This window comes from Protobothrops mucrosquamatus, unplaced genomic scaffold (genome assembly GCF_001527695.2).
Source record: "Protobothrops mucrosquamatus isolate PMUCROS unplaced genomic scaffold, P.Mucros_1.0 scaffold943, whole genome shotgun sequence".
NCBI lineage: Eukaryota > Metazoa > Chordata > Lepidosauria > Squamata > Viperidae > Protobothrops > Protobothrops mucrosquamatus.
In genome coordinates this window covers 208,887-232,094 of record NW_015387191.1, presented here as the reverse complement: position 1 = coordinate 232,094, position 23,208 = coordinate 208,887, and the positions used below count along the sequence as shown (strand labels likewise).

The following is a 23,208-nucleotide window of genomic DNA, read 5'->3' as shown; positions in this document are numbered from 1 at the left end:
CAGGCAGGACTGGCCTAGGGGTATTTTAAAGGGGTTTTAAATTAAATTTTTAGTAGAAGCGGCCAAATTTAAATATTTATTTTTAATCTTTTTAAATTTTGTATTGTATTACTGTTTTAAACTGGCTGTAAGCCGCCCTGAGTCCTCCGGGAGAAGGGCGGGGTATAAATTTAATAAAATCTAAAATCTAAATCTAAATGTCCATAGACATTACAAGAAGTTTCAAGCACTTTCATTTTTTCATGGCTAACTTTAAAAAAAAAAACACTCTTCAATGAGTGCACAGCCTTCCTTGCATTTTATCCATTTTTTTCTCTAGACCTGCATTTGTTCTCAAAAGCATTCAAAGTAAACAAATCTTCACACCATATGACTAAAGCCTAAACACATATGAGTGTTCCTAACATATGTGCATTCTTCTCCTCAGTTCCTAATTTTTTTCCTACTCTTATTTATCACTTTAGGTCTAAGGAAATGTCTTAACAAAATTAGTTGGCATTTTACTATCACTCTCAGAATAAAGAGCTGATTAGCAATTAGCTGGTGCCAGATAAACTTTTGATTTTTCTTCCATTTATTTTCAACCCAGCCTTGCAGCTGGGGAATTCTGAAAGTCCACACATCTTAATGTTGCAAAGATTGAGAATCAGTGCCTCACAATGCTATTCTCTTTCACCGTTCTTCTCCTTCTCCAGGTTTTGTCCTCTAGGAGTCTTCCAGTTTTATCAAGCATTCTACTGATTGCACACTCTCAGTCCAGGTCAAATTTACCAACCAGGTAGAATAAAGTCTACCTTCAATTGCCGACAAAGGTGTCTAAGTCGTTTTAGCCTTTAGTTACTAATCAGAACCTCCATTATTCAGCTTCTTCCCAGAATCCTCGCTGATATGATTATGTCATTCTGGATATTTTTGAAAATTTATCTCTTTATACTATTCTCTATCTGCCTATCCTCCTCCAAAGGGAATATAAAATAGGTCTCAGTGTCAGTGTCATTCCTTACCAGTATAACAAAGCATAAATTGTTTTGTTTATACAGAACCTACCTGTATATACTATCTTTGTTTAGAGCCAACAAAAGGCTATGATTGAAAGCAGGTCCATCATGCTATGTTGTTTCAGAGCTCTGCTATGCTGCTAAAATATCCTATAGTCTGTTTGCCATAGACTTTCTATATGCAACTCCATCATGTGTTGACTATATAAATATCTATCTGTGAATTTTTAATTAGAGTAAATAGGATAGTCTTTGCACATTTGTAGCACAGTTTAACTGAGATTCATTCCTTTTCCAAAGACTTGGTGGGCTTGGTATTGCTTTTCATGATCCCCATTAAAGTGCCAAACAACTTGTTTTGCTTTCCTAAATTCTCCTCCAAGTAATGATAGCTTTCTTATTTCTTGACATTGCTATTTGTCAAAAGTAGCAATGGCTTGCTTTTCTGCTTTATGTTGTGGGGAAAAAAAGTTGGGTATCTTTTCCCATCCTGAGCCACTGATTTTCAACAGAATGAGCTCATTGATTTAATAGATGTAGGAGTTAGTTATCCTATTATATAGAATTGTACAGTCCTTGTTAAACAATCTGAAAATGATGTGTAAATCTTTATTTTTTTATGGGCAAAGTCAACTGAACTATGAATGCGATTCAGTTGCCATTGATCTATGCAGTAACCTTTGTTCTCTGTAAAATGCCTCTTGCAACCTAAATAGCTAGGAGTGTAAAGCACTTTATTTTAAAACCAAGGCATTAAAGCTGAAGAATTGTATTTATCTTTAAACAACTAGAGCATTCTAGAAATGAAAGAGTGCTTATAGAATTTTATGTAACATTTTTGAGATAATCTGATATCTGTTTTGTGTGTGAAAGAGAGAAAGAGGGAATTCAACTTATTGATTTGTTCCTCATTCTAAATAATAACTAACGATTATTATTGTACATTTGCTTATATGTGATTTTTCAAAATTTATTTTTACCTTATTCTCAATTGCCTTCTGCCTTTCTAATACCAATAGCAAAACAAGGCTGATCATGATGATTGTACCAGACTATCAGAATTTATTAGACCTGCTCTGAAACCAGCTTCATTATGGAATGTTTTAGATTGGAAGCCAATTACGGGCTGAACTCTTCTTCCCAAAATATTTTTTGACTAATTTCTACTCACATTCTACTAGCGAGTTTTTGTGTGTACAATGTGAAACAGAAGAATCCTATTCTTTATACATCTCTTTATTTCTTCCCTCATTTTCCTTTGATACATGTTAACTCTATTTTATGCCTTCTGCAGAATGAAGCAGGGAGGGACATTCCAGCCAAGTCCTATTCTATAACTAAGTTACAAAAATGTGCATGCTATTCATGCACCTTCCAAAGCAAAGTCTATTACACATAACCTTGACCTGTTACAAATTCCTCTGTGTATAATTCACAGTCTGCTGAATCAAAGATTAATCTGTATCAGTTTGGGTTTAGAGTGATAGATACTGCCTCCTTTGAAATTACCTTTTTTTAAAACTTGATGTGGAAAATCCTCTGAAACAAAACTGTTACAGAGCTCTTAATTTTATCTATAAGATTTACAGTGTATATTTATTCATTTCAAGTTCATGAAATTGCTCACACAAAAGGAAGCATTTCACTATTTTGAATTATCTGAACTGTTTTTTTTTCCAAATAGACTTTCATGGAACACTTTCCACATTGACTTGGCAGATGAAGGATTCATTAAAGAATTGCAGGTTTTCAGAGCATGTTCTAAGGCATGCACCAGGATTACACGTAACTCACATACACAAATTCTTCTGTGTATGATTCATTCATTATTTTCCTTTATCAAGCTTTGCATTAGGACACACATGCAGGTCACCTTTATTGTGATCTATTCTAATCCAACTGAGGCTACGTAGGAGCGTCAGAGGCTTAGAGAGAGGGGAGGAATTTATTAGTGGATATAGTCAAAAAAATTTCAGTGGAGATTCAAAATCTTGCTGAACAATGAAATGCTCAAGGAAATATACAGAGCATCTTTGTTAATTTACAAAATTTATAAATACATTTTGAAAATTGTGGAAAACCTGAAAGGCTGATATATATAGAAAGGAGTGTGCAATACATATAACAGTTCTTAATCTTTCATAGCTGTTGTTTTGGGCTTTGTTTGATTCCTATTTCTGGTAGCTGATAGCCAGACCTAGTCTGATGGCTTTCTTGTTTTACTCTATCATATCTACATGATTCCTTGGTTCAAATTCATTCATCTATTCCTCTCAATATTTTTATTTCTTGTAATAGCTATTAGATTTTATTGTATTCACAAAGACTGAATTCTTTCCATGGGTATTAATTCCATGATTCAGAATAAGCATTGCTTTCTTGTTCCAGACTCACTTGAAACTCATTCAATTTCTATCCATGTCAACCTAGTAAAACTTATATCAGGAAACAGTTGAGTCATTTTCCAGACATAATTTAGAGTATCTGCAGCTCATTTCTTCTTGAGGTGAGCCTAAAGAAGTATCTGAAGCTTATTTACATCCCTATGTACCTAGTTTTCTTCACAAGGAAGGACAAGTATTCCCTGAAATATAATAAAAATATTATTTGATTTCTTTTTCTATGGTTGAATAATCTACCTGATTAGTCCTATTCTGTAAAGCCTAGATTTTTGTGTTACTAAATACATTCCTGGATGCATTTTTTTTTTGTCAATGAATGTTACAGATATGACCTCTCACCCTTACTTACCAGTGTAATTACATGCACAGAATGTGATGTTTCATCTAATTGCAGTTATCTTTTTGCAGTGAAGAATCCAAATTCTTGCTTCTATACAAGGACAAATCACCTTACCATAATATAGAAGGCCTTTAGATAGCAGATTGCATTACATGAATTTTAAGTCCTTCTGACTCATCTTTCTGTGCCTTTCTGTAAATACCTTATAATGATTCAGGTTTCAGGTACTTATCTATTATGTGGCAAATAAATAATTGATAATTGTTATTTGTCAAATAAATGGAGTAGAGCTAAAATTTATGTTCACAGGAGATATAAATTATATCCACTCATTCACATTCTGTGTATACTTGATAAAGTTGGCATTAGAGGGAAATTAAAAGCTTGGAGATAGATAGATAGATAGATAGACAGACAGACAGACAGACAGACAGACAGACAGACAGACAGACAGACAGACAGACAGATTGATAGAAAAATGCCCCTACCTATAAATACATTTTTATATTCATATGTACAGACACATTAATTCATTCATTCCTGGGAAATGAGAATAAAAAGATATGCAGTTATTTCATTTGAGCCACATATTTTAGAAATAACCTTTTTCTGCTCATAATTAAGAAGCAGAATTGAAATGAAGAAGTTGGGACTTCTTCAATATGTTAAGACTTGGGGAAAAGTGCAAAGAAGAGCAACTAAGATAATTAAAAGCCTGGGGACTAAAACATATGAAGAACTGTTGAAGGATTTGGGTTTGACTAGTCTAGAGAAAAGAAAGACTAGGGGTGACATGATAGCAGCATTCCAATATTTGAGAGGTTGCCACAAAGAAGAGGGGGTCAACATTTACCAAAGCACCTGTAGGCAGGACAATAAACAATAGATGGAAACTAATCAAGGAGAGAAGCAACCTGGAATTAAGGAGAAACTTCCTAACAGTGAGGACAATTAACCAGTGGAACAGCTTGTCATCAGAAGTTGTAGGTCAGGGATGTCAAACTAAATTTCATTGAGGGCCGCATCAGCATTGTGGTTGCCCTCAGGGGGCTGGGTGGGTGTGGCCAGAGTGGGTGCAGCCTGAGTGGGCATGGCATACTGGGTGGGCGTGGCCAGCTCTACATTATTTGCGTCAATGGTGCCTATGGGGGCCTGGGCAGGAGTGGGACAGATCTGAGGGTCTCTGGCAGAAGGAGGTGGGACCAGGACCACTTCCAGGTGATGATGCATTTCTTCATTTCTCACAAAGGGTAACACCTCCCCAGCATGCACCCAGGGGGTGGGGCTGATATGGCAGGGGCTGGTTCCTCGTTGTTTCCAGACGGCCTTGTGGACTAAGACTAAATGCGTTTCAGCATAGATGGCCACCACAAAATTGTACTCCTGGCCAGCCTGGGCCAGGGCCAAGGCAGCGGGGGCCGTTCCCTCACTGTTTCCAGGATGGCTTCGTGGGCCACATGAAACCACTTCACGGGCCGCATCCAGCCCCTGGGCCTTGTGTTTGACATGTCTGTTGTAGGTGCTTCATCACAGGAGGTTTTTAAGAAGAGACTGGACAGAAACTTGTTTGAAATGGTATGCTTGAGCAGGGGGTTGCACTAGGAAACCTTCAAGGTCCCTTCCAGCTCTGTTCTGACTGAAGTGACATGCAACAATATTTTTGAGATGAGCAGGCAAAAAAAAAAAAATCTAACCTTTATTGATGTGAAATCATATTTTGGAGAAATGACGTATTTAACTATCTGCATGGAATAATTGCCTTCTGATTCTTACAACATAAGCATATATAGAAATTATTTCAGAATATTCTATACTAGATTCAAAAGAAAGATAATTCCGTTTATCTCCTACACTTGACTGCATATGCACACAGTTCTTCAAATGAAAACACAGATCTGCACAAGTATGTAGGATTATTTGTAGTGGAAGGTCTGGTAATATAAGAACCACTTTTCATAACAACAGATGGATCTGGGGAAAGATTCATGCCCCTCATATATTAGCGTATAACCCAGTGCATTTTGGCACTGAGTTAATATTTAAGAAAATATCTTTCTTTTTTATTCAAAGGAAGCAGTTAACAAAGAAAAAGTTGACTTGGATAAGCAATGTGTAGCATATAGAAAATGAATAGATCAGCACCTTCTATAGAAGAGTGTGGTGTTTCAGTATATGAGAAATTGCAAGAAAAATTAATACATGAAATGTCACAGATAGAAGGACAAATTTAAGGGTAAAGGTTGAGTGGTTTCCGAAATGAAAGCCATCAGAGAGTTCCCTCTTGGCTTAGCAGTCGAAAAGGAGCAAAAGAATAAGTTATTAAATTATTATCAGCTGCAATGTAGCAGTTCAAATGTGAGTTCACTTTGAGATGGTTAATGGGATAATGTACAAAGGATCACAGCTCTGGAAAAATAGGCAGGGTAGCAAAAAATGACATCACTGAAAGAGGAGCTGTACTAATCCATCAAGAAAAAGAGCATGAATAGGAAGAGATATGAGTAAATATGGACCACAAATTTGCTTTGGGCATTGCTTTAAATGAAATGGTAGGGAAAACTTTGCTCATGTTTCTACAGCCTGATTTTAGGGTTAGTTAGAGGTCTTAAGTGCATTCAAAGAGACTTAAGGGATTAGGAATTGAAACTGTAATGGGTCCGGTTTTTTCAATGCCATTGTAACTTTGAATGCTCATTAAACAAATGGTTGTAAGTAGAGAATTACCTGTATATATATTTACTTTGTGTGTGTGTGTGTGTGTGTGTGTGTGTGTGTGTGTGTGTAGTATTTATATTACTTCATTTTACTCTGTATATTTTTAAATGAATGGTCATGAAACAAATGGTTGTAAATCAAAGAAGAGGGGGAGGGAGGGAGAGAGAGAGAGAGAGAGGGAGGGAGAGAGAGAGGGAGAGACAGAGAGAGAGAGAGAGAAAGGGCTGACAAATAGACATGTTCTTGAAAAGTCCCTAACATTTCAAAGACTGGAACTAAACAGCACACTAGTAGACTGCTGGGATCTAAGTGGAAAATAAACAAGACACTCTCTCTCAAACATGGTTCAGAATCATTTTTCTCTTCTCTGATTCAGTCCCCTCTTTTGCTCCCCCTCCATTGAAGGACAAACATAAATATGCAAAAACATAGCATTTAATGGTTATTCTATTTATCGTTCTTTGGTTACATCAAAAGTTACAAGATATAATGAGAATAAATGGAAACTGTAAATATGCTCCCATATTTCCTCATTATAAAGCAAATGACTCATTATGCATTCACAGTGCATTAAAAGCAAATGATTCTTGTATGAAAATGTGTGAGGGATATCTCCGTGACCCTCCTTGCAGGATCAAACTAAAGTTTCAATTAATCCAACGTAATCAACAGATAAATCCAAAAGTGATGATTGCCATCATTCCCAGAAGTATTTGACTAGCCACTCTGTTAAATACTAAGCAATGTTTTATATGAATATTTGGCTTTAACCAGCAAAGCAAATTCATTGGCTGGGTCAAGACTTATATGTATTTGTTTCTTTTGTCAAAACAGAGAAATATCATATTTTTAATTATGTTTGCAAGAATGATATCTCTTCTTTTCTGTGACAGCTAAGTATCAAGATGTCCACTGATATGTTAAATATTGATTTATTGTAAGATATGCAAGAAGAACCATCAGACTGACTGAAAGGAAATGTTGTCAGTCTCCTTTGTAACAAGGTTGGAGACAAAAAAGAGTAGCTATGTGAAATAAAATATATTTCAACACTGCCTTTTGATTTGTTAGTTTGGAGAGTTCTGCCCATCATAATGGTAGATACCAAGTTGGGGAAACTGAATAAGTATAATGTTCAAAGATGGATAGCTACGTACCCTAAATGTTATTTTCTTATACATATATAAGCAAAATGTCTTTGCTTTAATGAAAAAAAAATAGCTAATAATGAATTGCTGGTTATTCTAATGTAGTAATTTTCAAACTGTTTTCATAAAAACCTAGGAATGTTCTAGCAACTAGCTTAAGTGTTCATTTGTTAGTTTTGATGAGAAATAATTTTCTCAAACATATTAAGAATAGCCAAATTGAAATGACTTTGTTCCCAGATGCCATCTTTCTCCTTGGTGTGATCAGAGGAAGAATGGCACACTACTTTAGAGAACCTTTTAGTTTATATGAGCTGTTGATGATCCTCTTTAGCCTTACCACTATTTATTTGAAATATATGTTAATGGAGGTAATCACCTTTAGCTGCACATATTTAATAAAGAGACGTAAAATGTATGCTATGGAATATTCATCATGCTTCTTTGAAAGTTGCAGGTGTCCTTATTATTTTTCAGCTGGCAATTTGATATAGCTCCTTAAAGACAGACTATTTCAACACTATCTTCTTCTATTTTTTTCAATCTATTTGTCTAAATCTGCTTGTCTAAAAGTCGTTAGACTCTTTTCATTTAGAGACTTCCAAAACAATCAAAGAAGAAGAAAGTTATTTTCTTTGACATGTTTGATGCCACCTGTGTATAATTAAATTGTTCTGCTTTTTAGATTAGTATTTCATGTTGAGAAAAATCTGTCAGTCTGCTGTACAGCCCCCCCAGATTAATAACAAGTGTTAAAGATAAATTTAAAGGAGAACCTATAAATTCAAAACAGACTTACACACACACACACACACACACACACAAAAGTATGTTCAACTTGCTAAATCTAAACTTTTAATTGTCTTATGTATTAAAATTTCTGTGTACTTTGTGGTTTTACTATTATACCTTGACTTGTATACTTTTAAAATATTTTGAAACAAGTATACAAAAATGTATTTGGGGCCTACTATGTGATAATGATCACTTACATCATTGATCAAAATTTATAAACACATCTTAACCTTTATTACTAGGCACTGTACATGATCTTAGCCAAAATAAATTGTATTATGTGTAAAATACAGATTTTCCCCAAAAGTGCAGGGATGGGGAAAAGACAGATTTTTGCAAGTAGATTCACTTTTCAGTATAAATGGCAAATGATTTAAAATATTCTTTATCTAACCAGTTGGGGAAACTGGTCAAATACAAAATTATCACATTCAAACTTCCCAAAACAATAGGAAGCAGAAGCTATGCCAAATTTGAAATATATTATTTTTCCTAGTTTAACTCATCCTCCATCGTATCCAAAACTTGAATTAAAATAGTGAGATTTGGATCCCATCAAAGTTGATTGAGCCAAATTATTCATGGTTAACCTTTATCTCACCGATTTCAGCATGAGCTGAAATAAGGTCTATAACACATACTTAAAGCCTTCCAGTAGGATTATTACCAAATTTCAAAAAAGTTGAGTTTTAAAAATATACAGAATAGAAATTAGAGCCATTTTTTCAGTCAATTCAATTATTTTCTTTAAAAAAAATCAAATCATACTGCAGTATTTTAGTTTTCAGTTTTTTCTGGTATGCTAGAAATTTTGTTACACACATCTTTAAGAATAGTAATTGATGCACTATTAACCTATGAATGAGATTTTTTAAAAAGTAGTCATAGAACTGTGCTTCCACTTTGAATCCAGTTTAATATTATATCCAGAAGTTTGACCCTCTCTTTGCTTCCATTCTTTCTTCGAAGGTAATTTATATATCTGAAATCCAACAATATAATTTTAAGCAGAATGTTTTTCTGATAACTATCTTTTTCATCTATGCACAAATGATTGCATAAATATCCTTTTTTTCTGTCTCAGGAATATCCCATACTAACCATCCATTTTCTATATTACTACTTCCACAAAAATTGAGAAGGGTTGTTTCTTCTCCCAGGTTTATGAAAATTGACTTCCCAAGGTTTTGCTGATTTCTAATCTGTAGAAAATCTAGCACTACCATCAAGAAATACTCTGCTATTGATGAAATGCTATACTAAAAAAAAAAAGTTTGCATGGTAAAATGTAATGTCATGTGTGTTGGTTACAATGACCACTATTTCTTCAAGTTCCAGATGTTTTGGGAAGGAAACTTAGTGTTTTCTATATAATACAGCAAATGGTTTTCCATTCGTTTATTCACTAGGTGACAGAAACCCGGACTGGTCCTCTTGGCTGCAGTAACTATGACAACCTAGATTCTGTCAGTTCTGTTTTGGTACAGAGTCCAGAAAATAAGATTCAGTTGCAAGGTACGTGGGTGGAATTTTGTTAACTTCTTACAGGAAGATGTTTATAGGACTATTGTTGTTAAACTTACAGTATGCCTGAAGACTACATATGAAGAATCATTTCAAAGGTTCCATTTCCCCAAGGTTTCAGCAGGTATATAAAAATCAAGGTTGTGTTCAAAATATGAGGAAAAAAATCAGGCCCAAAATTTTTGTTGTGGCCATGTTCTTTACTTTAATATACAGTTTGGATACTATCTGATAGTATCCCAATTCATATACAGAATTATTCTAAACATTCAGAGTGTTGGATATGAGTGATGTGGTGGCCTAGTGGTAAAGATGTTCACCTTCCACTTGGAACATTGAGAGTTCAATCCTAGGTAACGGCAGATGTTTCTCTTGCCTAGGGCACTAAGAAAAAATATCTGCTGCAAACTCCTAATGGGGTCAGGAAGAGCATCTGGCCAATAGCACTCTTCTCCATCCAGTCACCCTGCCCCCACCCCAAATTAAGGGATTACAGGATTGTAAAAAGAATTTTATTCAGATTATTAAATGGAGTTCCAACACATTGAGCTGGACTATTTCTTTGTTATATATGGCAATCTACTTAAAATGGTTAAAGTTCCTTGAAAAGCAAGGTGTTATTCAATCTGACTAAAAATCTTAACTATGCATCAAAAAGAAAAATACTAGTGGCCATTGAGTGGTTTGCATATCTATATTCAAGGACAGTGCTAGTGTTGCTAATTCAGCAATATATAGTCCTGCAATGGAATTCATTGCTAGAAATTTTATCAAGCTAATACAGTATATAATTAGAAGAAGAAGAAAAAATCCTCCAGCATATTACAATAAAAGTTGGGTTGGGGAATCATTGTTTGTCTCTTACTTTTAATACAATTTTGCTTGTCTGGTGCTTAGGGAAGCAATGATGATATTAAAAATCCAGAGACTTTGTGTTAATCTTATTAACATTCTTTGAGTTTCCTTCAGGGGGTTTATAGAAGTTTGGCAGTAGAATTGTTTCCAACTTCAAGGCAAATACAGAAAAGTTTCAAGGGAAATTAAAGGATTCCAATAAGAGTAGGAAAAAAAACATTATTCTTCAGATTGTCAGTGAATTCCACCTAAAATATATTTGAGAAGAGAAAATGGGGAGGACTAGAATTCTGAGAAATTAGAATAGCATTAACTATGTATCTTAGAAAAAGATTGATTCATACAATGGTATACATCAACATCATCTCTTATTCATGGTTAAGAAAATCTATTAAGGTTACCCAGAGTCAGAACAGGGGGTGGGGCTGGAAAAAAACTTTATTTAGTGTGTACAAAAGATGTTAAGAAGACCACTCCCAATAAGTTACTGCCATTTGAGGTCTGCTTACTATCTTTCTGTGAAACATGGAATAATGTTATGCTTTCTCCAGAATGCAGCAGTAGCATAGACCTCTAATAGAGATGGGTTGGTAGTTGAACTTGTAGTGAATTCTGAGCATGGTTTATCTTTTATTTTCTTTGGGCCTCATATCTCCATTATTGAAGTTATTTGCTGTTCAGATGCTATTTTCACTATGCTCAACATAATATTTATCAGTAAAATGCTTAGAAAATTATTATGTCAATTGTAGACTTGTTTTGTTACATATTGTACTGTAATTCTAATGTCAAAATGGTCACATATACAACAGTCTTTTAAAATTCACGTCATAGTGATCATTGTCTCGACAAACAAAATGTTTAACATATGGCAAAGTTTATTTTCATATTTTTCCTGCAATATCTTTAAATAGACATATGCACACAGAGAGAGATATAATATAAAACACAAGGAAAATGTTTTCAGTTTTATTATACTGTATTTCTAAAATATTTTATTGTACTGTGTAATGTTGCATATTTATTATACATCTTTCAGCAAGGCATCTTTTTTTCCAAAATTCATGCATTAATTTGTTTGGTCTTTGGTCAAGATGTGCTACAAACATTTGCAAAATATGTCAACAAAAACAAGAATGTAGTAAGCATGTAAACATAAATAATGGTTGCTTTTTAATGTCACTCTCAATCCACTGAAAATAAGTAGACTGGCTTGTTCCAGTTTTAAAAAAAATGTAAAACACTTTACTATGATTAATTCTTATGCAATTTACATTGGATTCAGTCAAATAGTGTCCAACCAGCCCTTCTTGTTGTTTGGTCTGGAAACTGAGAGCTATATGTGAGAAAAAACATATATAATTATTTCTACCCACTCAGCTACATTACACTATTTTAATTAGAAATAATGGTTTTCAAGGACTTAAAAGAATAAGAATATGATTCTGTTTGGGGCCCAAAATATATTGATGTACTAGCTCTCCAAAGACGACAAAACTATATTCAGACAACAAATAATGAATATTGTGTTCAGAAGCCATTAAGCGTAACAAGATTCTTAAACCTCTATTTTTCAAATCAGCAAAGCGCTTCTAGCTTTTTGTTGTCCTGGCAGGCAGGTGTGCTGTCTCTTTGGAGGGGTCAGTCTTCAATAAAGTGTAGTACCCATGTCCAAGTGAATTGATTTATTGACCAACTTATCATTCAACAATTGTCAACAGAGCTTTTTTGCCTGATTTCCATGTAATGCTTGCACAGAGCAGGCAGGGGTGGAAAATCCTTGATAATAAAGCCAAAACTGGGTGAACGACCCTCAACATTCAGAGAAATATAAGAATAGGACAGAAATCCTAAGCCCATGTTTGCCAGACTTTCCTTTTCAATTGAAATATGTAGAGACAACAAAATCTGTGGTGCAATCCATAAGAATATATACATATTTTTTCCTGAATTTAGAATAATGTCCCAGTATAATATTATGCCAAGGAATATTCTGACTCTATTTTGAAACTGTCTGGCATAAGCTACATTTCTTAATCACTATGAATTTATTAGATTCTTTGTATCCTTCATTTATTACATGGTAAGTAATTCAAGGTGGTGAAATACCTAATGATTCTTCCTCGTCCAATTTTCCACACAACAAACTAGTGAAGTGGATGGACTGAAGGAGAGTGACTGGGCCAATGTCATCCAGTTGGCTTTTGTATATGTGTATGTTGCCTTGAGTTATTTATAAAAATGATAAAGGTAGTATATAAATAATAAAATCCCTGGCATAGGCTATATACCTGGCAATTAGTTTGATGCCTTCTCACAGTGTTCCAAAATGTTTATTAACTGCATTGATCAATTTTGCTACAAGCACGTATATGGCAAAGCCCAAGGAGGAAAAAAAAAATTCTCACAGCCAAAGCAATATCAAAAAATCCATTTCTTTTTTGACAGTCTTCATGAAAGAGAAGTTCTCTAGTGAGTCTTTCATAAAATTGGATAGATAAGTGAAACATATATGGCTACAACAACACTGGAGAAAAAATGATTTGATCATTCTTTTCCTCATTTTAGTCTTGGGATTAGAATGCTCCTTCACACAGGCATCAGATCATTTTTGTAGAAAGAGATTCCTTGGGTCTACTCTCATGCCACTGAACAGTAGAATTCATGATGTATTGGTTTTGATATTTATTAATTATTATTGTTCTATAAACTCTCCAGCATCATAGTATTATTCTGAGAAAACATCTTCCATGCTGTGGATCAGAAATGATTTTCAACACAATTGATCAAAGGATAGATTTGAATTAACGAGATGAATATGAATAAAAGAGCATCATTCCTGAAAAAATGATTATGCAGATTAAAAAAAGTAGTTTTATCAATAATACAAACATGGGTGGAATTCTCACTTCAGGTACAATGATTTGAAGTGATAGTTGCATTATTGTCAGTAATCTGTAACATAAAGCTACTCAAGGAGGTTTTCCTTGGTATATAGGTTTAATGTTGTTTAAAAGTGGACAATAAAAACATGATGATGTTTTTCTTCCTAGTAGAGTTATTTTTCAACAGATCCCCTAAAAACCAGTTGCCAGGTTCCCCTTGGCATGTGAAAAATCACCCTCTAGCAATCAATTGCAAAAATATTTCCCTTCCCCAGAAGGCTTTTGACTGTCACAAGTCATAAAAAATGATATATGTGAGCTGTTTGATTGCTTTTAAATCTGTGACCTAACATCTTCTGTGGACATATTGATTGTAGATAGAATTAAATCTAAAGGATTGGTTCAGCTCTGAGGAAACTATCTCACTTATTAAGATAAATTGTTTCTTATTCTCCTTCTCTTCCTCCTCCATTAAGGTCTTCAGCTTATCCTGCCCGAATATTTGCAAGAAAGGTTTGTGCAGGCAGCTCTGAGCTACATTGCATGCAATTCAGAGGGAGAATTCATCTGCAAGGACAACGATTGTTGGTGTCAGTGTGGGTCCAAATTCCCAGAATGCAACTGTCCATATATGGATATTCAAGCTATGGAAGAGAGCCTGCTACGCATCAGTGAGACATGGAATACTTACAATAGTGATTTCGAAGATTCAGGTGTGGTGTTTTCACATAGTATATCATTTTCATTATTGTCCTGTGATTTTATAATGACATCTTCATTACTCTGTCACCAGAAATGATGTATGGAATGGTGGATTCTGTGCATTGCATTCATTAGTGGTTATGAATAAGGATGCAGCAAATCTAAGTTGAGCTTGTGTGTAAGACCTTTATCTTATTTGGTTACATTTTCAGGAGATCCTTGGCTGGCCAAATCTGCCTTGATTTGACATGGGGGTGTCATACTATTTTGTTAGACATTTCTATGGATTTGACTATAATTTGGACAGTGGTGCTCTGCAGAGTTCATTAGCATCACTCATTCTTTCATAAAAAAAATGTTTATAGCGGATGGAAATAAGTAAATAATTTTGAAAGTCATAGGGAGAACAAGACTAAGCCATCCAATGGAGAATAGTGCAATAATTACACAAAGCCTTCAAAGACAGACCGAGGAGAGCATATGAGCTCTCCTTTAAAATACTTCTACTCTATAGAAGTATTACATTACTCCTTAAATTTCTATGGGAGCAGGTTTAGGAGATTGAATCTCAATGCATTGCAATATAAACCCTAAACAAACTTCCACAAGCGTCTATTTCTCAGAGCAAGAATCATAGCAAAAAAAATAAATAAATCCCAAGTATGACTTGAATGGACTTTCTGCTACCTTGAGCAAAGTTGCATTCTTGGGTAAAACCAATACTGGTAAATTGAGGAATGACCAGTGAAAGAAGCAATGACTGTGCAACAGAAATAGGGATAATTAGCACAAAGGTTTGAGAAGCTCTATATAAAAGCTATGTGCATTGGGGAATGTATTTGAGTGTACATGTGTTCATATCCCTCCTTGATTTAAAAAATAATCTACTAAACAAGTAGATTGCTGGCTATGTTCATAATTCCTGCACAACAGTGATATTTTTGGTATCATGTGGTCAGTTAGAAGTTTTCAGGAAACTCCAAACCACACTATTTCCAATTTAGCATGAAATAGCCTTCATCCCATATTCACTTTTTACCAGGATGCCATTGTTGTGTTGATGACCCTTTTGCCCATAAAAAGAAAAGTGACTCTACTATCAGAATCCTATCAGAATGTAGTAAAGACAGATGTAAACACCTTGCAGAAGTACAAGGATGTCAGCGAACATCCAGATGAGGATTTAACTGCCTTCAGTCATCACTTATGACTGACTCACCCATACCAGTTATCTCCTGAAGGAGGTCTCTACCTGCTATGGCCATTTTGCCCTTTTCAGACTAGGTATCTTGAGAGGAGCAAACCTTTAAATAGCATGACAGCTTAATTGCACTCAGCTATTCTGATCTTTATGATTATGAGATATATTTTGAAATCAAACTTCCCATAGCATGTTTTACACTCTCATCAAGGATTCAAAGGGATGTTGACAGAACAAGAGAGATTTTGCTAGATCAATTACATTGAGGAGATTTGTTGCTGTACATCAGGGTTTCTAAACAAATGTGTAAGAAAAGTTATCAAATATTTAGAACAGAAAGATTACATCTTCTCCAGGTGATATCTTTTGCATAAATGAGAGGAATTTAAATCAGTCTTTCTCTTGCACACACCAATCAGATGGAATAGATTACAATTCCATCATCCCCAATCAATAGGCCAATGACCATCTTATTTGGAAATGATGAGAATTGTAACTGAACTTATCTGGATGGTTCCAAATTTGGTAAGTCTGATCTAAGTATATGTTTTGGAGATAAATATTCTGAAATTAATTTATGTGACATTCTATAGCAGTGGTAGCAAACCTATGGCACGGGTGCCGGAGGCGGCACTCATCCCTCTCTGTGGGCACATGCGCCGTCGCCCCAGTTCTAGGCCTTCAGCTGGGTTTTATAAAACCTTTTTGCTTTAGGTCTCCGCCGCCGTGTGTAAAAAAAAAAAAAAGGTTCAATCAGTCAATTTCAACTTCTCACGGGAAAAAAAAAGATCTTGCAAAGTTGGAATTGATTGATTGAACTTTTTAGTCCCACCCAGTCTGCCATTACCACCACAGCCACGCCTACCCAATGGGCCATGCCCACCCAATGGACCACATCCACCCGGCACTCGACAATGCATAAGTAGGTTTTGGGTTGCAGTTTGGCCCTCAGTCTTAAAAGGTTCGCCATCACTGTTCTATAGTCTCTATTTTTCCTAGATGTGATATGTCACAGCTACATCAGATTTCTGATAAGTGAAATAAAAATATAGTTTAAAATTGGTTGGTAAAGATCAGGGCCACTGTGGAAAATTATGTATGATGCTGGAACTCTCCTGATTTACATGTGATGTACTTTCCTTTATTTTTGTATCAGTTCCTAGAGATGGATGGATGGATGGATGGATGGATGGATGGATGGATGGATGGATGGAAGGAAGGAAAGTTTAAGTCATGGTTATGATTTGAGCAATAACATGAAAGACCATCACTTGGAAGGAGCAGTTTCCAGAAATAGCACATTCATATGAGTGTTGCTGCACTACAAGAACTTCCTCACATATGCTGCCAGGCTGCTTGGATTGCATAGTTTTGCTTGAATTGGTGTTGACTATTACTGTATTTTGAAAGTAGTTTGAGAGGGTGGTAGATAATAAGCATGAACCACATGACCATTTGTGCATAAGACTAGAAGCATACAGTAACAAATTATGCTACAGTAAAGAAAGATAAAATTCCTTCCTTCCTTCCTTCCTTCCTTCCTTCCTTCCTCCCTCCCTCCCTCCCTCCCTCCCTCTTCATCTCTCCTGATGTCACACATGGGCAGAGCAAAATCACAGATGAATATGTTAAAAGAAAAAAAGGAGAGCAACACTCTCCATTTTTTTCTTCCCTTTTGTTTTCCTTGTCATCTAATCCATTGCCGGGGGGGGGGGGGGAATAGTGACTGCCCTTCCCAGAGGTTTGAACTGCTTGCTTGCTGAGGGTTTTTGAAGTTAAACTAAAAGATAGAAAATACAGCTAAGATTTCCAATATTAGCTGGAGGAAGAAAGAAATTTCAAATGCATACCAAATGTGATGCATTTGGGCTTCTAAAGGGAGGAGAGGAAAAAACCCGAAGAGTTTATACGTTGGAAACAGAAACTATTTCTCCAAACATTGATCACTTCATACCCATATGCATAACAAAAATGGAAATCAACAACCAACTCTGAAAAAGCCAGATAATAAATTTCAAATTAGTTTGGCCTTCTTTACTCCCATTCTCACCAGGAACTCATTTTCTAGTATAATTAAATCCCTGTCTTCCCTATTCCTTTGAAAAATGCAAATTATTCTTTCCCACTTCAGTGAACTGAAATCGGAGCTCTTTTAGAATGTTTGCACAGATCCATCTGCTTGCTTCTTATTGTTATCTTCTACATACAGCCATATCTTGTAGCCTTCGGATTTAGTAACTTCCCTTGCAAAATTAACAGCTGTTTGATCAAAACTCTGCACTAATGCTGCTCACTCTAAATTACCATGCCTCATTAGCCTCTCAAGGATTCTGGATGAATTAAAGCTCTTAATTTTCTAGAAAGGAACTAATAATAAAAAAGGACAATAGAGTGTGGGGTGGGAGTGAACCATTTTATCCAAATGCTACTTGATAAAAACACTCTCAGGTATTTGAAAACTGTCACATTTAATATCCTTTTCTCTGTACATCTAAGTTTTATGCATTTTAATAGACATAATACCGGGTTTTTTTTTTTAGTGTGGCTGCTTAGGTAGACAAACAGCAGCACCTATGCAAGATAGAAATGTCAGCAAATATTTTTTTCAAAATATTAAAAAAAGCTATCCTTTGAGATCCCCCTGCAAAGTAAAATAATGAAGCATCACAGTGGGAGTGAAATGTTAAAGGCAATAGAAGTTAGCAAAGGGTAATAGCATTGAGTGATTGGAATTCTGAATAAGAAATTCCCATTTTAACGTTACAATACTTACAGTACATTTTACATGTCTTTTTTTTTCATTTCTGAAGAGAAATTGCAACACAACTTTTGAGATAGGATTAAATGTAGATTGCTATCATGGGCATCCTGTAGACACAGGCCAAGGTTCCGAACTGGCCTTATATCTTCTTAATACTGAATTGTTCTACTAGTATCAAATAATAATCTTCAGTGAGAGATCCTCAATCACTCCATCAATCAATCAGAAAGAGCTGGAAGAGATTTTCGAGGTCTTCTAGTCCAGGGCTTTTCAACCAGTGGTACGGGTACCACCTGTGGTACATTGGCACTTGGCAGGTGGTACGCGACCATCCTAGAAAAGTGGTAGCGGGGGAGGGGAATGAGCTGAACCAGTGGCAGCACCGTACAAGCCTGAGCGAGAGATGGCTGGAGCTGCAGGGCTATCAGAGCTCAGTGGAAGCACCAGGATCAGTGCTGCTTTCCAGCTGATCGGCGCTTCTTCGGGGCTGTCAGGGTTCAGTGGAAGCGCCAGGATCAGTGTCGGGTTCCAGCTGGAGCTCAGCACTGATCCTGGTGCTTCTGCTGAGCCCTGAAGAAGCACCAATCAGCTGGAAAGCAGCACTGATCCTGGCACTTCTGCTGAGCCCAGAAGAGGCGTCGATCAGCTGGAATGTTGCAGCATCTCCAGGCTCTTGTGATTTACATTCAGATGTTTGGCAACTGATTCATATTTATGATGGTCACAGTGTCCCAGGGTCATGTGAAGTGACCAAAACCTGCTGCAACCACTCAGCAGACGGGGGGAATAAAAACCAAACACCCCCCCACCCCACCCCCACTGCCAATCCTCAACAGAAATGCTCACAACAGTGAAAACCTCAGACAGGAGGAAGAGCACCACCAAGTGGGCAGGCAGGTGTCTTGCTCGGCTGTGGCTTGGGAGGGACTTTTTTCAGGGCCATTGTAACTTCGAACAGTCACTAAGCGAACTGTTGTAAGTCGAGGACTACCTGTACTTTATCACTTTTTTCCTTTTTGGGGGGGGGTCATCAAGTTTTTGACACCTTGCTAGGCAACTGGTGGTACTCGGATGTTGCCATATCCTAAAAGTGGTACAATGGGTGAAAAGGCTGAAAAGCCCTGTTCTAGTCTAACCTCCTACTCAAGCAGGAGACCCTATACCATTTCAGATAAGTAACTGTCCATTCTCTAACTTCCAGTGATGAAGCACCCACAAACTCTGATGGCAAGCTGTTCCACTGTCAGGAAATTTCTCCTTAATTCCAGATTGCTTCTCTCCTTGATCAGTTTCCATCCATTGTTTCTTGTTCCCCCTACAGGTGCTTTGGAAAATAATTTGACCCCCTCCTCTTTGTGGCAACCTCTCAAATATTAGAATACTGCTATCATGTCCTCCCTAGTCCTTCTTTTCTCTAGACTAGCCAAACCCAAATCTTGCAACCTTTCTTCATATGTTTTAGTCTCCAGGCCTTTAATCATCTTAATTGCTCTTCTTTGCACTTTTTTTTCCCAAAGTCTCAACATATATAGTATAGTAATGTGATCAAAACTGGATTCAGTATTCCAGGTGTGGTCCTACTAAGGCTTTATATGGTGGTACTATGGCTTCACATGATTTTGATTCTGTGCCAAGGATTGTATCAGTTTTTTTGGCTGATGCCACACACTGCTGGCTCATATTTAAGTGATTGTCCACTAGGACTCCAATATCCCTCTCACAGTTACTGTTTTGGAGCCAGGTTTTGCCTAATCTATACTTATACCTTTTTTTTCCTGAATAAGTATAAAGCCTTGCTTTTCTCCACATTAAATTCCATTTTATTGTATAGGGCTCATTGTTCAAGTCTCTCAAGATTTTTTAGATCCTGAACTTGTCTTCTGCAGTGTTAACTATTCCTGCCAGCTTAGTGTCATCTGCAAATTTGATGAGTTCACCTATTTCCTCATCTAAGTCATTTATGAAGATATTGAAGAGTACTGGGCCTAAGACAGAACCTTGTGGTACCTCACTGCTTACTTCCCTCTCTATAGATGTAGTACCATTAAGGATGATTCGTTGAGTATGGTTTCAGCCAGTAACAAATCCATAAGGTGTGATTTTGTCTATCCCACATTTTTCTAGCTTAGCAAGAAGTAGATTGTGGTCTAAGATATCCAATTATTCTAATGTGGCAAGAGACAAAAACACATTTTTAACAATCCTTTATTATTTTTTTATAATCACAAATTCTTAATGTTTTATAAACAACATGTTGTCTGGGTTCCAATATTTAGCTTACTAATACGTGTTAAACTCCTTTCTCTCTACCTCATTTTTCTAACCATTGATAAAATGTATCCCATGTTCTGAAGTTTCTGACTCTTCTTTCTCTTTCATTTTCAATGTAAGTCTGTCCATTTCTGCACAGTCCAAAATTTTCTTGATTATCTCTTCCTCTGTTGGTAATTCTTCATCTTTCCAATGCTGAGCAAATACAATTCTTGCTGCAGTTAGTACGTGTAACATTAAATATACACATTCTTTCTCATAATTTCCTACAATTATACCTAACAAAAATAATTCTGGCTTAAAATCTGCATATTTTTTTCATCATTTTCTCGAACCCTATATGTATTCTTGACCAAAACCTTTTGGCTTTAGGGCATGTCCATCAAAGATGATAATGTATGCCTGGTTTTTGTCTACATTTTCAACAGTTTCTAGACATATTTTTAAACATTTTTGCTAACCTCGCAGGTGGTAAGTGCCATCTATAAAACATTTTATATAGGTTTTCTTTGTAAGCCACCGTCTTTGTTATTTTAGAGTTTATTTCCCAAAGACTTTGCCAGTTTTCTAAATCTATGTTATGCCCAATTTTTTTTGCCCATATTATCACTGTTTCTTTGACTTGGTCCTCTTCCATCTTTAAACTTAACATATACTTATATAGTTCTGACATCTGACGTCAATAGTATCTGGTCAAATTCTATCTGTTCTTTATAAAGGTGTGGCCACCATGATAGAGCAATGCCCTGTTCTTCCATTTCTTGTCTAGATTTTAGTTTCCCTTCAATATTCAAAATGTCTGTATAAGTCACAATTTTCTCACAGTTAATTAGGTTTGGGTGAACAAATGCTTCCATTGTTGAAAGCCATCCAGGTATTTTCATATAAATTTTCGCTTTTACTTTTTCCCATTCTAGAAGAAGTGTGTTCCTTATTTAGTGGTTTTGAAAGTATCTATATATTTTAATCTTCCCATACCATAGGAAGGCATGCCATCCAAGTTGTAGGTCATGCCTTTCTAGGTATAGTAATATTTTATGCCTAAGGGTTATCCATTCTTTTAACCATGTTAATACAGATGCTTGATAGTATAAAGCCCAATCTGGCAGCCCAAATCCTCCATTTTCTTTCGCTTCTTGTAGCGTTTTCAATATAATTCTGTTTTTTTTCCCTTGCCAAATAAATTTCAAGATTAATGTATTTAGTTCATCAAAGAATTTTTTTCCAGTTTTATAGGTATTGTTTGAAATAAAAAGACTAATTTTGGTAAAATATTCATCTTCATCGTTGCTATTTTCCCTAACATTAAAAGTTGTAGATTTTTCCATTTTCCAAGTCTAGTTTTATTTGTTTTAATAATTTTATGTAGTTGTCTTCTTTTATTGTTGCACATCTTGCTGTTAAGTGTATCCCCAAGTATTTAACTTTCTTAACTATTTGAAGTTCTGTTTTTTTCTTACAGTTGATTTTTTTGTTTATTTATAAGGTTTTTGGTTATCACTTTGGTCTTTTCTCTATTTATTTTCAGTCCTATCACTTCTCCAAATTCTTCTATCTTTTTTAGAAGCTTGAGGCTTGTCTCAAGCGGCTTTTCTAATGTAAAAACCAAGTTATCCATGAACGCATGTAGTTTGTATTTTTCATCCTTTATCTTCATTCCTTTGATTTCTGAATCTTGCCTAATATTTCTATTCAATACTTCCAGTGTTAATATAAAAATAATGGGGATAATGAACATCCTTGTCTTGTGCCTTTTTTAATATTAAACACATTTTTTACATTGACATATTTTTTGCTGGGTCCCAGTCTGTTCTAAGAAATGCATTATCTGAATACCTGTAGTAGAAATGTTACAGCATCAGGAAAGCTCTTGCATTTTTGAAGAATTCAACAAGCAGCTCTGGAAAAGTTATAGGGCTGCTTCTATTTCAAGAAGATATGCAAATCAACTTAAACAGCAGGACACTTCTCTCTATGTGGAGAATTTCATTTTTTTTAACTGCTAAATGAAGATAGCATATGGATGAGTATTTCCATTTTTACCATCTTTCATTATTTTTGCTGGGGATGTAGTGGCTTACTGACACTGGATCAGAAGTTATCTGTACTCCGGCAGTTTGAGTCCAATACTGTGGGACACAGGAAGCTCCCATCTCTCATCCTTAGTTCTTCCCACTTAGCAGTTCAAAAACTTATCTGTAAGTAGATAAATAGGTACCATCATTTTGGTGGTAGGAAACGCTAGCTGCATTCTGTATGGGCAGCAGGAGCCAGCATTGGATCTGCCTGGATACAATCAGCAGAAGAGCAGCGGAGGAAAGCCCGGGATGATCTGACTTTCTCTAGAGCAGACATGTCAAACACAAGGCCTGTGGGCCAGATCCAGATTTGGCCCCCAGAGCTGTTCCAGAAATGGTAAGGGATTGGCCATTGGGGTGGACCATTGCCCCAGCTCTGGTCCACCCCAACCTGGCTGGCACCTCCCAGCACACGCAAAGGAAACAGTGAGCACTTGGAGACTGGTGGCGAGCAGCAAAAGCTGCAGCTTATTTGCCTCACCCCGCCCCGCCTGGCCTCACTCCGTCGTGGCCAGCCATGCCCCACTTTGCCA

The 23,208-nt window shown here is 36.0% G+C and overlaps 1 protein-coding gene across 2 annotated transcripts in view; it reads left to right on the top strand.

Moving 5' to 3' along the window:
* LOC107290644 (BMP/retinoic acid-inducible neural-specific protein 3) overlaps positions 1-23,208 on the top strand; it is a 232,587-nt gene that overhangs the window by 150,295 nt on the left and 59,084 nt on the right. For both annotated transcript variants that reach the window (XM_015819544.1, XM_015819545.1), the window contains 2 exons: positions 9,808-9,913; positions 14,139-14,375. In XM_015819544.1, coding sequence (XP_015675030.1) covers positions 9,808-9,913; positions 14,139-14,375 — 343 coding nt within the window. The remainder of the gene's footprint in view (positions 1-9,807; positions 9,914-14,138; positions 14,376-23,208) is intronic.